This window comes from Somniosus microcephalus, unplaced genomic scaffold (genome assembly GCF_052327205.1).
Source record: "Somniosus microcephalus isolate GS21.2 unplaced genomic scaffold, FLI_Smic_1.0 unresolved_chr3, whole genome shotgun sequence".
NCBI lineage: Eukaryota > Metazoa > Chordata > Chondrichthyes > Squaliformes > Somniosidae > Somniosus > Somniosus microcephalus.
In genome coordinates, this window is record NW_028225181.1 from 22,266,282 (window position 1) to 22,280,826 (window position 14,545).

Genomic DNA, 14,545 nt, shown 5'->3' on the forward strand with positions numbered 1-14,545 from the left:
CAAGACATCCTTGCTCCTGTACTCGAATCCTCTCGCTATGAAGGCCAACATACTATGTAATACTTTGTAATTAAGCTGATCAGAGAGAGCCAGCCTCGATTTGTACAGGGTACGTCAGGTCCAACGAACCTTGTTAAATTTTTTTGAGGCTGTAACTAACACGGTAGATAAGGGACTGTCTGTGGATGTTATTTATGTGGACTTCCAGAAGGTATTCGACAAGACTGCACAAGAGAGATTGTTAACAAAAATGTGAGCACATAGAATTGGAGGTAACGTATTGGCTTGGATAGGGAATTGGGTTAGGAGGTTTGAGACAGAGAGTAGGGATAATGAGTCTGTACTCAAATTGGCAGGATGTGACTCGTGGTGTCCCCCAAGGATATGTACTGGGACCTCAGCTTTTCATGATATTTATAGAATCATAGAAGAATGGTTACTGCACAGAAGGAGGCCATTCGGCCCATCGAGCCCGTGCCCACTCTCTGCAAGAGCTCTTCAGCTAGTCCCAATCCCCCGCCCTTTCCCTGTAGCCCTGCAAATGTTTTTCCTTCAGGTACTTATCCAATTCCCTTTTGAAAGCCATGATTGAGTCCGCCTCCACCGCCCTTCCAAGCCGTGAATTCCAGATCCTAACCACTCGCTGCGTAAAGAAAGTTTTTCCTCATGTCGCCTTTGGTTCTTCTGCCAATCACCTTAAATCTGTGTCCTCTGGTTCTCGACCTTTCCGCCAATGGGAAGAGTTTCTCTCTATCTACTCTGTCCAGACCCCTCATGATTTTGAACACCTCTATCAAATCTCCTCTCAATATTCTCTGCTCTGAGGAGAACAACCCCAGCTTCTCCAGTCTATCAACGTAACTGAAGTCCCTCATCCCTGGAATCATTCTCGTAAATCTTTTCTGCACCCTCTCTAAGGCCTTCACATCCTTCCTAAAGTGCGGTGCCCATAATTGGACACAATACTCCAACTGAGGCCGAACCAGTGTTTTATAAAGGTTCATCATAACTTCCTTGCTTTTGTACTCTCTGCCTCTATTTATGAAGCCCAGGATCCCGTACGCTTTTTTAACTGCTTTCTCAACCTGCCCTGCCACCTTCAATGATTTGTGCACATTTACCCCCAGGTCTCTCCATTCATGCACCCCCATTAGAATTGTACCCTTTAGTTTATATTGCCTCTCCTCGTTCTTCCTACCAAAATGTACCACTTTGCACTTTCCTGCGTTAAACTTCATCCGCCACCTGTCTGCCCATTCCACCAGCCTGTCTATGTCTCCTTGAAGTCTATCACTCTCCTCCTCACTGTTCGCGATACTTCCAAGTTTTGAGTCGTCTGCAGAATTTGAAATTGTGCCCTGCACATTCAGGTTCAAGTCATTAATATATATCAAGAGAAGCAGTGGTCCTCGTACTGACCCCCGGGGAACACCACTGTATAAAATGACTTAGATGAAGGAATAGAGGGCCATCTATCTAAGTGCGCCAAGTTAGGAGCGCAGACGGGAACAGGCGGTTGCAAAGGGGACACTGAGAGATTAAGTGAGTGGGTAAAACCGGGGCAGACGGAGTTCGACGTGGGAAAGTGCGAGGTCATCCACTCTGGAGCTCAGCAAGATAGATCAGAGTACTTTCTACATGGTAAAAGACCATAAACTGTGGAGGAGCGGAGAGATTGAGGGCTCCGTGCACAGAAATCATTAGAAGCTTAGTGTGCAGGTCCAAAAACGTAATCAAAAAGGTTGTCCTTTATCACGGTGGCAAAGTGGTTGGCACTGTTGCCTCACAGCGCCAGGGACCCGGGTTCAAATCCGGCCTCGGGTGACTGTCTGTGTGGAGTTTGCACATTCTCCCCGTGTTTGCGTGGGTTTTCTCCAGGTGCTCCGGTTTCCTCCCACAGTCCAAAGATGCGCGGGTTAGGTTGATTGGCCATGATAAAAATTGGCCCTTAGTGTTAGGGGGGATTAAATATGTGGGGTTACGGGGATAGGGCTTGGGTGGGATGGCTGTCAGTGTAGGGACCGGGTGCTAGGGTTTGGATGATCAGCCATGATTTACAAAGGGTAAATCGTGCTTGACTAATCTATTGGAATTTTTTGAGGGAGTAACTGGTAGAATAGATGGGGGAGAGCCAGTAGATGTGGTGTACCTGGACTTCCAAAAGGCCTTCGATAAGGTCCCACATAAAAGATTAGCATGGAAAATTGAGGCTCATGGGATAAAGGGGAAAGTTTTGGCGTGGATAGGGAACTGGCTGTCAGATAGAAAACAGAGAGTTGGAATAAACGGCTCATTTTCTGAATGGCAGGCAGTAACAAGTGGGGTACCACAGGGATCTGTCCTGGGCCCCCAGCTGTTCACAATTTACATTAATGACCTGGATCAGGGAGTCGGATGCAGCATTTCCAAATTTGCAGACGACACTAAACTAGGAGGGGGGGTGGGCTCAGAGGAAGAGACCAGGAAGCTCCAGAGCGATTTGGACAGACTGGGCGATTGGGCGGATAAATGGCAGATGCACTATAATGTGGACAAGTGCGAAGTTATCCACCTTGGGTGCAGGAACGGGAGGGCAAATTATTATTTAAATGGCAATAGATTGGGAGAGGGGGAAGTACAGAGAGACCTGGGTGTTCTTGTACACCAGTCACTGAAGGCGAGCATGCAGGTGCAACAGGCGGTCAAGAAGGCAAACGGTATGCTGGCCTTCATAGCAAAAGGGTTAGAATACAGGAACAGGGATACCTTGCTGCAGCTGTACAGGGCACTGGTGAGACCACACCTCGAGTACTGTGTACAGTTTTGGTCGCCTCATCTGAGGAAGGATGTTCTTGCCATGGAGGGGGTGCAGCGGCGATTCACCAGGCTGATACCAGGAATGGCGGGAATGACCTATGAGGAGAGACTATGTAGTTTAGGGATGTACACACTGGAGTTTAGAAGATTGAGAGGGGACCTCATAGAAGTGTATAAAATTCTGACAGGTCTAGACAGACTGGATGCAGAAGGAATGTTTCCCTTGGCGGGTGAGAACAGAACTAGAGGACATAATTTAAGGATAAGGGCTAAACCATTTAGGACAGAGATGAGGGGGAATTTCTTCACTCAGAGAGTGGTGAACCTGTGGAACTCATTGCCACAGAGGGCAGTGTACGCCAGCTCATTAAATATATTTAAGAGGGAATTAGATATATTTCTACGGGCAAAAGGGGTTAAGGGTTACGGAGAGAAGGCGGGGACGGGATACTGAATTAAAGGATCAGCCATGATCTCATCGAATGGCGGAGCAGGCACGAAGGGCCGAATGGCCTACTCCTGTTCCTATCTTCTATGTATCTATGTATCTATGTATCTCGTTGAATGGCGGAGCAGGCTCGAAGGGCCGAATGGCCTACTCCTGCTCCTAGTTTCTATGTTTCTATCTCAAAGAGGGCTGGAATACAGGGGGGTGGAAGTTATTGCTGCAGTTGTTCAGAGCTCTAGTCAGACCCCATCTGGAGCAACTGTGTTCGGTTCTGGGCTCCGCACCTCAGGAAGGATAGATTGGCCTCGGAGGGGGTGCAGTGCAGATTCACCAGAATAATACCGGGGCTAGGAACCTAGGAACAGGAGGAGGCCATTCAGACCCTCGAGCCTGTTCCGCCGTTCAATGCGATCATGGCTGATCTGTATCTTAACTCCATCCACCAGGCCTTGGCTCCCTCCCCTTTTGTACACTTGGCTGGCAAAAAATCTATCAGTCACAGAATTAAAATGATTAATTACAGGAAACTCTTTTTTTATCCAGCACCGACGGGACCGGCGTGGTGCCGGTTTATCAAAACGTCCGGATTACAGAGAGGTATAGTTAAAAGGTACGAGAGCCCCGTACACAGCAACAAATCCAGGCTTCCCTGTTGCTTAGCAACAGGTGCAGGAACCCCGGCCACAGACCAAGCGTCCCTGTTGCTTAGCAACAAGTGCAGGAATCCCGGTTACATGGCCACAGATCCAGGAACGGCCACTAATATGAAGTAAAACTTACCTGAACCTACTCCTGAATTTTGCCGGTTAACGGAGATTTCCGGTTATTTCGGTGCCGGTAAATCGAGAGTTTCCTGTACTGCTTTTTGTGGGACAGAGAGTTCCGCTCTTCGACCACCCTTTGCGCGAAGAAGCCTTTCCTAACTTCTCTCCTGATTGCGCTGGCTCTGATTTTAAGGTCTTGTCCCCTTGTCCTAGACGCCTCCCCCACCAGCGGGAAAGGTTTCAATCACAGAATCACAGAAACCCCACAGTGCAGATAGAGGCCATTTCGGCCCATCGAGCCTGCACCGACACATATCCCACCCAATCCCCGTAACCCCTACACCAACACATATCCCACCCTATCCCTGTAACCCCACGTATTTAATTCCCCTAACGCTAAGGGTCAATTTATCATAGCCAATCAACCTAACCCGCACATCTTTGGACTGTGGGAGGAAACCGGAGCACCCGGAGAAAACCCACGCAAACACGGGGAGAATGTGCAAACTCCACACTCCATCTACCCTATCTATTCCTTTCAAAATCCTAAAAAGCATAATCCAAACATCCTTTAGCCTTCTATATTCCAGGTAATACAAACCTAGTTAATGTAATCTCTCCTCGTGAGGGCTAAAAGGATTAAATTATGAGATCAGGTTACAAATAATAGGCTGGTATTACTTTCAGTATAAGAGCTGAACTAATTGAGGTCCCCGACACAAACTCTGAAATGAGCTTCCGATCACATATCCGCGGAATAACTAAGACCGTCTCAACATCACAAAGAACTACTCATGATATAATGCTGGACGTCCAGCTGGTGGCGCTGTCCAAGGAGTCTAAACACTCGGGCGTGGGCCCAGCTTGCCCAGGGACATTTTGTAAGACAAAGAACTAGTGAAGTACAACTAGACCTCCATGTTCTGAATCAAGTTGATTGAAGCCTTGCTTTATGCTCGAACCAAGTGCGTAGTGAGTTTTATTACATCACCGCCTACTTCTGTAACGATCAATAACATGTCATTCTATAGTGGACACTAGGTGGAGCCGTAGCGCTGTGTAGAGCTGTATGTATAAGACTACACTACCCAGCTGTATATATATTAAAACTACATTACCCATGAGGCACTAGGCTACCCACAAGGCAACAGTCAAGATGGCAGCCTGCACACAGGAGCACACATGCTGCATCTCTACAGATACTGTACCTAGAGAACGTGTACTGAATAAATGACTAGCTAGAAGCTAGCTGTGTTCATAATACGAATGTCTAGTTATTAATGAACATAAGAACTTCCACCTCGTAACATCGCCCGTCTCCGCCCCTGCCACAGCTCATCCGCTGCTGAAACCCTCATCCATGCCTTTGTTACCTCTAGACTGGACTATTCCAAAGCACTCCTGGTTGGCCTCCCATGTTCTATCCTGCGTAAACCTGAGGTCATCCAAAACTCGGCTGCCCGTGCCCTAACTCGCACCCAGTCTCGTTCACCCATCACCCACCCTGTGCTCGCTGACCTACATTGGCTCCCGGTTAAGCAACGCCTCGATTTCAAAATTCTCCTCCTTGTTTTTAAATCCCTCCGTGGCCTCGCCCCTCCCTATCTCCGTAATCTCCTCCAGCCCCACAACGCCCCCGAGATATCTGCGCTCCTCTAATTCTGCCCTCTTGATTTTAATCGCTCAACCATTGGTGGCCGTGCCTTCTGTTGCCCAGGCCCTAAGCTCTGGAATTCCCTGCCTAAACCTCCCCGCCTCGCTACCTCTCTTTCCTCCTTTAAGACGCTCCTTAAAACCTACCTCTTTGACCAAGCTTTTGGTCACCTGCCCTAATATTCCCTTATGTGGCTCGGTGTCAAATATTGTGTCTTACAGTACTCCTGTGCAGCGCCTTGGGACAATTTACTACATTAAAGGCGCTATATAAATACAAGTAGTTGTTGTTGTTGAGGTGCTTAAGATGATTAAACGAGTTGGAGAAAGATCCAGAGGTGACATGAGGAAATCTTCTCTTACAGAGCGCATTATTGTGATCTGGAACGCACTTCCTGAAAGGACGGTGGCAGCAGATTCAACAGTAACTTTCAAAACGGAATTTGATAAATATTCAAAGAGAAAAAATTTGCAGGGCTACGGGGAAAGAACAGGGGGGAGTGTGACTAATTGGAGAGCTCTTTCAAAGGACCGGCGTAGACTCGAGGAGCTGAATGGCCTCCTTCTCTGCTGTATCATTTGATAGGGTAATTAGAGAGAAAGTGCCTCCTCTGGGCGGGGGGCGGGGTGGCGGGGGGAGTCCAGAACAAGGGGGCTGAACCTTAAAATTAGAGCTCGGCCATTCAGGGGTGATAAGAACATAAGCCATAAGAGCAGGAGTCGGCCACACGGCCCCTCGAGCCTGCTCCGCCATTCAATAAGATCATGGCTGATCATCGACCTCAACTCCGCTTTCCTGCCCGATCTCCATATCCCTCGATTCCCCCAGTGTCCAAAAATCTATAGAAACATAGAAGATAGGAGCAGGAGTAGGCCATTCGGCCCCTCGAGCCTGCTCCGCCATTCAATGAGATCATGGCTGATCATCCAAATTCAGTACCCTGTCCCTGCTTTCTCCCCATACCCCTTGATCCCTTTAGCCTTAAGAAATATATCCAACACCTTCTTGAATATATTTAATGAATTGGCCTCTACTGCCTTCTGTGGTAGAGAATTCCACAGGTTCACCGCTCTCTGGGTGAAGAAATTCCTCCTCATCTCTGTCCTAAATGGCTTACCCCTTATCCTTAGACTGTGACCCCTGGTTCTGGACTCCCCGACCATCGGGAACATCCTTCCTGCATCTAGTCTGTCTAGTCCTGTTAGAATTTTATAAGTTTCAATGAGATCCCCTCTCATTCTTCTAAACTCCAGCGAGTACAAGCCCAATCGACCCAATCTCTCCTCATACGTCATTCCTGCCATCCCAGGTATCAGCCTGGTGAATCTTCGCTGCACTCCCTCCATGGCAAGAACGTCCTTCCTCAGATAAGGCGACCCAAACTGCACACAATACTCAAGATGTGGCCTCACCAAGACCCTGTACAACTGCAGCAAGACATCCTATCGATCTCGGCCTTGAATATACTCAAAGACTCAGCATTCACAGCCCTCTGGGGCAGAGAATTCCAAAGATTCACAACCCTGTGAGTGAAGAAATTCCTCCTCACCTCGGTCTTAAATGGCCGACCCGTTATCCTGAGACTATGACCCTGAGTTCTAGGCACTCCAGCCAGGGGAAACAACCTCTCAGCATCTACCCCCTATCCTGAGACTATGACCCCGAGTTCTAGACACTCCAGCCAGGGGAAACAACCGCTCAGCATCTACCCTGTCAAGGGAAGGAAATAGGAGGGGAGGTGGGGAATGTGGGGTGGGGGGAAGTCTCAGGGTACCTGCTCCCTGATCAGCTTCTGTACGTGTTTCTGTCAGGTGTATGCGAAAGTTGGTCGAAAGTGTGAATCCCCATGCAGGCGAATAGCCCCTACCTTCACTCACCATTTGTGGCTCACACATGGAGATCACCTCTCATTCTTCGAAACTCCAGAGAGTATCGGCCCATTCTACACAATCTCTCACCATAGGACAGCCCTCCCATCCCAGGAATCGATCTAGTGAACCTTCGTTGCACCGCCTCCAAGGCAAGTATATCCTTCCTTAGAGAAGGAGAACAAAACTGTGCACAGTAGCAGTTCTTCACACAAAGGCTAGTGGAAATCTGGAACGCTCTCCCCCCCCAAAATGGCTGCTGAGGCTAGGGGGTCAATTGGAAAATTTCAAAAACTGAGATCGAGAGACTTGTGTTAGGCAAGGGCGTTAAGGGTTACAGAACCAAGGCGGGTGGATGGGGTTAAGATACAGGTCAGCCACGATCTCACTTGAATGGCAGAGCAGGCTCGAGATGGGTTGAGTGGGCCGACCCCTGTTCCTAGTTGCCATCGACTTCCCCCACGCCCTCCCTGGGCAACAGGGCGGCTTGGGTCGGAACAAATGAATGAGGAAGCTTCTAGAAGAAAAATACATGGGCCGGGCTGATGTCAAGGCAGATGGAAAATCGATACGCGCAACACACATAAGCCTGCGATGAAGAAAAAGATTAGTTCTTGGCATGAGAATAAAATGAAAAGGGTGATTGCCACGGAGATGAGGAACCAGCTAATTAAAAACAACACCACAACATTCCCCACACGCCCCCATCACTCCCGAATATATATTAAGCAGGGGGAATCCACACCATCACTGTTTCGACTGAGGGAAAGGAAAAATGTCTCCTGTCGCTCGGTTGCTGTTGGCCTCCTGCGTGGTGTCGCTTGGCCAAGAACCGGGCCTACTTGCCCGGCGTCTGATGCTGATGGACGGTTTCTACCTGAGCTGGGACTTCGACTCAGACTCCCAGCTGGTGACCTTCCATGTGGTGGCCGGCACCACGGGGTGGGTCGGCATCGGTCTGACTCCCAGCGGGGGCATGGACAAGGCCGATATCGTCATCGGCTGGATCAAGGATGGCAAAGCCTACTTTAACGTGAGATCTGTCTTTCATCTCGTTGCTAAGCCCTCGCGCGGGAGCTGATGCTCGCTGGGGTACGGGTATCACGGGCATTGACTCTCACTAGGGTACAGATATAACGGGCATTGACTCTCACTGGGGTACGGGTCCCACAGACACTGACTCACTGGGCTACGGGTCCCACAGACACTGACTCTCACTGGGGTACGGGTCCCACAGACACTGACTCTCACTGGGGTACGGGTCCCACAGACACTGACTCTCACTGGGGTACGGGTCCCACAGACACTGACTCTCACTGGGGTACGGGTCCCACAGACACTGACTCTCACTGGGGTACGGGTCCCACAGACACTGACTCTCACTGGGGTACGGGTCCCACAGACAGTGACTCTCACTGGGGTACGGGTCCCACAGACACTGACTCTCACTGGGGTACGGGTCTCACAGACACTGACTCTCACTGGGTTACAGCTCCCACAGACACTCACTCTAACTAGGTTACGGGTCCCACAGACACTGACTCTCACTGGGGTACGGGTCCCACAGACACTGACTCTCACTGGGGTACGGGTCCCACAGACACTGACTCTAACTAGGTTACGGGTCCCACAGACACTGACTCTCACTGGGGTACGGGTCCCACAGACACTGACTCTCACTGGGGTACGGGTCCCACAGACACTGACTCTCACTGGGGTACGGGTCCCACATACAGTGACTCTCACTGGGGTACGGGTCCCACAGACACTGACTCTCACTGGGGTACGGGTCCCACAGACACTGACTCTCACTGGGGTACGGGTTCCACAGACACTGACTCTCACTGGGGTACGGGTCCCACAGACACTGACTCTCACTGGGGTACGGGTCCCACAGACACTGACTCTCACTGGGGTACGGGTTCCACAGACACTGACTCACACTGGGGTACGGGTCCCACAGACACTGACTCTCACTGGGGTACGGGTCCCACAGACACTGACTCTCACTGGGGTACGGGTCCCACAGACACTGACTCTCACTGGGGTACGGGTCCCACAGACACTGACTCTCACTGGGGTACGGGTCCCACAGACACTGACTCTCACTGGGGTACGGGTCCCACAGACACTGACTCTCACTGGGGTACGGGTCCCACAGACACAGACTCTCACTGGGGTACGGGTCCCACAGACACTGACTCTCACTGGGGTACGGGTCCCACAGACACTGACTCTCACTGGGGTACGGGTCCCACAGACACTGACTCTCACTGGGGTATGGGTCCCACAGACACTGACTCACACTGGGGTACGGGTCCCACAGACACTGACACTCCCTGGGGTACGGGTCCCCCAGACACTGACTCTCACTGGGGTACGGGTTCCACAGACACTGACTGTCACTGGGGTACGGGTCCCACAGACACTGACTCTCACTGGGGTACGGGTCCCACAGACACTGACTCACACTGGGGTACGGGTCCCACAGACACTGACTCTCACTGGGGTACGGGTCCCACAGACACTGACTCTCACTGGGGTACGGGTCCCACAGACACTGACTCTCACTGGGGTACGGGTCGCACAAACACCAGCTCCCATTGGGTACAGGTTCCACAGTTTAGGAGGTGCGGTGTTCTAAAGTTTGGGGAAGTGAGGAATCCCACAGTTTGGGGGGTGAGGAGACCCACAGGTTGGGGAGTTGAGGAGACCCACAGATTCGGAGGGTGAGGAGTCCCACAATTTGGGGGTGAGGAGTCACACAGATTGGGGATGAGATGTTCCACAGTTAGAGTGGGTGAGGAGTCACACAGATTTGGATGGGTGAAGAGTCCCACAGTTTGGGGAGGTGAGGAGTCCCACAGTTTGGGGAGGTGAGGAGTTCCACAGATGGGGGAGGTGAGGAGTCCCACAGTTTGGGGAGGTGAGGAGTCCCACAGTTTGGGAGGTGAGGAGTCCCACAGTTTTGGGAGGTGAGGAGTCCCAGAGTTTGGTGTGAGGAGTCACACAGTTGGGGGACGTGAGGAGTCCCACAGTTTGGGGTGGTGAGGAGTCCCACAGCTTGGGAGGTGAGGAGTCCCAGAGCTTGGGGGTGAGGTGTCCCACAGTTTGGGAGGTGAGGAGTCCCACAGTTTGGGGTGGTGAGTCGTCCCACAGTTTGGGAGGTGAGGAGTCCCAGAGCTTGGGGGTGCGGAGTCCCACAGTTTGGGAGGTGAGGAGTCCCAGAGCTTGGGGGTGAGGAGTCCCACAGCTTGGGAGGTGAGGAGTCCCAGAGCTTGGGGGTGAGGAGTCCCACAGTTTGGGGAGGTGAGGTGTCCCACAGTTTGGGAGGTGAGGAGTCCCACAGTTTGGGGTGGTGAGTCGTCCCACAGTTTGGGAGGTGAGGAGTCCCAGAGCTTGGGGGTGAGGAGTCCCACAGTTTGGGAGGTGAGGTGTCCCACAGTTTGGGGTGGTGAGGAGTCCCACAGTTTGGGAGGTGAGGAGTCCCAGAGTTTGGGAGTGAGGAGTCACACTGTTTGGGAATGTGAGGAGTCCCACTGTTTGGGGAGGTGAGGAGTCCCACAGTTTGGGGAGGTGAGGAGTCCCACAGTTTGGGAGGTGAGGAGTCCAACAGTTTGGGGGTGAGGAGTCCCACAGTTTGGGAGGTGAGGAGTCCCACAGTTTGGGAGGTGAGGAGTCCCACAGTTTGGGGAGGGTGAGGAGTCCAACAGTTTGGGGAGGTGAGGAGTCCCACAGTTTGGGGAGGTGAGGAGCCCCACAGTTTGGGAAGCTGGGGAGTCCAACAGTTTGGGAGGTGAGGAGCCACCACATTTTGGAGGGTGAGGAGACCCACAGTTTGAGAGGTGAGGAGTCCCACAGTTTGGGGAGGTGAGGCATCCCACAGTTGAGGGAGGTGAGGAGTCCCACAGTTGGGGGAGGTGAGGAGTCCCCACAGTTTGGAGGGTGATGAGACCCACAGTTTGAGAGGTGAAGGGTCCAACAGTTTGGGGAGGGGAGGAGACCCACAGTTTGGGATGGGAGGAGACCCACATTTGGGGAGGTGAGGAGTCCCACAGGTTGGGAGGGGAGGAGTCCCACAGTTTGGGGATGTGGGGAGTCCCACAGTTTGGTAGGTGAGGAGTCCCACAGTTTGGGGAGGTGAGGAGTCCCACAGTTTGGTAGGTGAGGAGTGCAACAGTTTGGGAGGTGAGGAGTCCCACAGTTTGGGATGTGAGGAGTCCCACAGTTTGGGAGGTGAGGTGTCCCACAGTTTGGGAGGTGGGGACTCCCACAGTTTGGGAGGCGAGGAGTCCCACAGTTTGGGAGGTGGGGACTCCCACAGTTTGGGAGGCGAGGAGTCTCACAGTTTGGGGAGGTGAGGAGTCCCACAGTTTGGGAGGTGAGGAGTCCCACAGTTTGGGAGGTGAGGAGTCCCACAGTTTGGGGATGTGGGGAGTCCGACAGTTTGGGAGGGTGAGGTGTCCGCCAGTTTGGGGAGGTGACGTGTCCCACAGTTTGGGAGGTGAGGAGTCCCACAGTTTGGGGAGGGGAGGAGTCCCACAGTGTGGGGAGGTGAGGAGTCCCACAGTTTGGGAGGGTGAGGAGTCCCACAGTTTGGGGGGTGAGGTGTCCCACAGTTTGGGAGGTGAGGAGTCTGACAGTTTGGGAGGGTGAGGAGCCCCACAGTTTGGGAGGTGAGGTGTCCCACAGTTTGGGGAGGTGAGGAGTCCCACCGTTTCAGAGGTGAGGAGTCCCACAGTTTGGGAGGTGAGGAGTGCCACAGTTTGGGAGGTGAGGAGTCCCACAGTTTGGGAGGTGAGGAGTCCCATATTTTGGGGAGGTGAGGAGTCCCACAGTTTGGGAGGTGAGGAGTCCCACAGTTAGGGGAATGGGGAGTCCCACAATTTGGGGAGGTGAGGATTCCCACAGTTTGGGAGGTGAGGAGTCCCACAGTTAGGGGAGTGAGGAGTCCCACAATTTGGGGGGTTAGGAGTCCCACAGTTTGGGAGGGTGGCAGAGGTTGGGGATTGCATTAAAATGGAAATTAAAGAAGCGTGCAATAAGGGCACAGCAGTCATCATGGGTGACTTTAATCTACATATAGTTTGTGCTCACCAAATTAGAAACAATACTGTGGAGGAGGAATTCTTGGAATGTTTACGGGATGGTTTCCTGGACCAATATGTCGAGGAACCAACCAGAGATCAGGTCATCTTAGACTGGGTATTATGTAACGAGTAAGGATTAATTAGCAATCTTGTTGTCCGAGGCCCCTTGTGTCAGAGCGATCATAATATGATCGAATTCTTCATTAAGATGGAGAATGAAGTAGTTGATTCAGAGACTAGGGTCCTAAATTTAAATAAAGGAAACTATGATGGTCTGAGGCACAAGTTGGGTAGGATTGATTGTGGAATGTCACTCAAAGGGTTGACGGTGGATAGGCAATGGCAAACATTCAAAGACCGAATGGATGAACTACAGAATTTGTTCATCCCAGTTTGGCATAAAAATAAAACAAAACAGGTGACTCAACCGTGGCTAAGAAGGGAAATTAGGGATAGCATAAGATCCAAGAAGAGGACATATAAATTGGCCAGAAAAAGCAGTAATCCTGAGGATTGGGAGCAATTTAGGATTCAACAAAGGAGGACAAAGGTATTAATTAGAAGGGGAAAATAGAATATGAGAGTAAGCTTGCAGAAAACATAAAAACTGACTGTAAAAGCTTTTATAGATATGTGAAGAGAAAAAGATTGGTCAAGTCAAGCATAGGTCCCTTGCAGTCAGAATCAGTGGAATTTATAATGGGGAACAAAGAAATGGCAGACCAACTAAATACATATTTTGGTTCTGTCTTCACAAAGGAGGGCACAAATAACCTCCCAGTGATGCCGGGGAACATAGGGTCTGATGAAAGGGAGGAACTGAAAGAAATCAGTATTTGTAGGGAAATGGTGTAAGGGAAATTGATGGGATTGAAGGCTGATAAATCCCCAGGGCCTGATAATCTACATCCTAGGGTACTTAAGGAAGTGACCCTAGAAATAATAGATGCATTGCTGATCATCTTCCAACATTCGATGGAATCTGGAACAGTACCCATGGATTGGAGGGTAGCTAATGTTACCCCACTATTCAAAAAAGGTGGTAGAGAGAAAACGGGGAATTACAGACCGGTAAGCCTGACATCGGTAGTGGGGAAAATGCTAGAGTCCATTATAAAAGATGTAATAGCAGAGTACTTGGAAAACAGTGACAGGATCGGACAAAGTCAACATGGATTCACAAAAGGTAAATCGTGCTTGACTAATCTACTGGAATTTTTTGAGGATGTAACTGGTAAAATAGATAAGGGAGAACCAGTGGATGTGGTGTATCTGGACTTTCAGAAGGCCTTCGATAGGGTCCCGCATAAGAGATTTGCGTGTAAAGTTAAGGCACATGGGATTGGGGGCAAGGTATTGACTTGGATGGAGACCTGGTTGGCAGACAGAAAGCAAAGAGTTGGAAGAAACAAGACTTTTTCCGAGTGGCAGGCAGTGATTAGTGGGGTACCGCAGGGATCGGTCCTTGGACCCCAGCGATTCACAATATATATTAATGATCTAGACAAGGGAACTAGATGTAATATCTCCAAATTTGCAGACAACACAAAGCTGGGTGGGCGTGTATGTTGTGAGGAGGATGTCGAGAAACTCCAGGATGACTTGGACATGTTGTGTGATTGGGCAGAAACATGGCAGATGCAATATAACGTGGATAAATATGAGGTTGTCCACTTTGGTGGTAAAAACAGGAAGGCAGATTATTATCGAAATGGCAATAGATTGGGAGAAGGGGAAGTGCAACGAGACCTGGGTGTCCTTGTGCACCAGTCGCTGAAGGTAAGCATGCAGGTGCAGCAGGCGGTTAACAAGGCAAATGGTATGTTGGCCTTCGTAGCGAGAGGGTTTGAGTACAGGAACAAGGATGTCTTGCTGCAGTTGTACAGGGCCTTGGTGAGACCACATCTTGAGTATTGTGTGCAGTT

At 50.7% G+C, this 14,545-nt stretch overlaps 1 protein-coding gene across 3 annotated transcripts in view; it reads left to right on the plus strand.

Moving 5' to 3' along the window:
• The first annotated feature begins 8,282 nt into the window (after positions 1–8,282).
• The window catches only part of moxd1l (monooxygenase, DBH-like 1, like), a 295,828-nt gene continuing 289,565 nt past the window's right edge, over positions 8,283–14,545 (plus strand). For all 3 annotated transcript variants that reach the window (XM_085976728.1, XM_085976729.1, XM_085976730.1), the window contains exon 1: positions 8,283–8,563. In XM_085976728.1, coding sequence (XP_085832854.1) covers positions 8,306–8,563 — 258 coding nt within the window. In that variant the 5' untranslated portion in view covers positions 8,283–8,305. The remainder of the gene's footprint in view (positions 8,564–14,545) is intronic.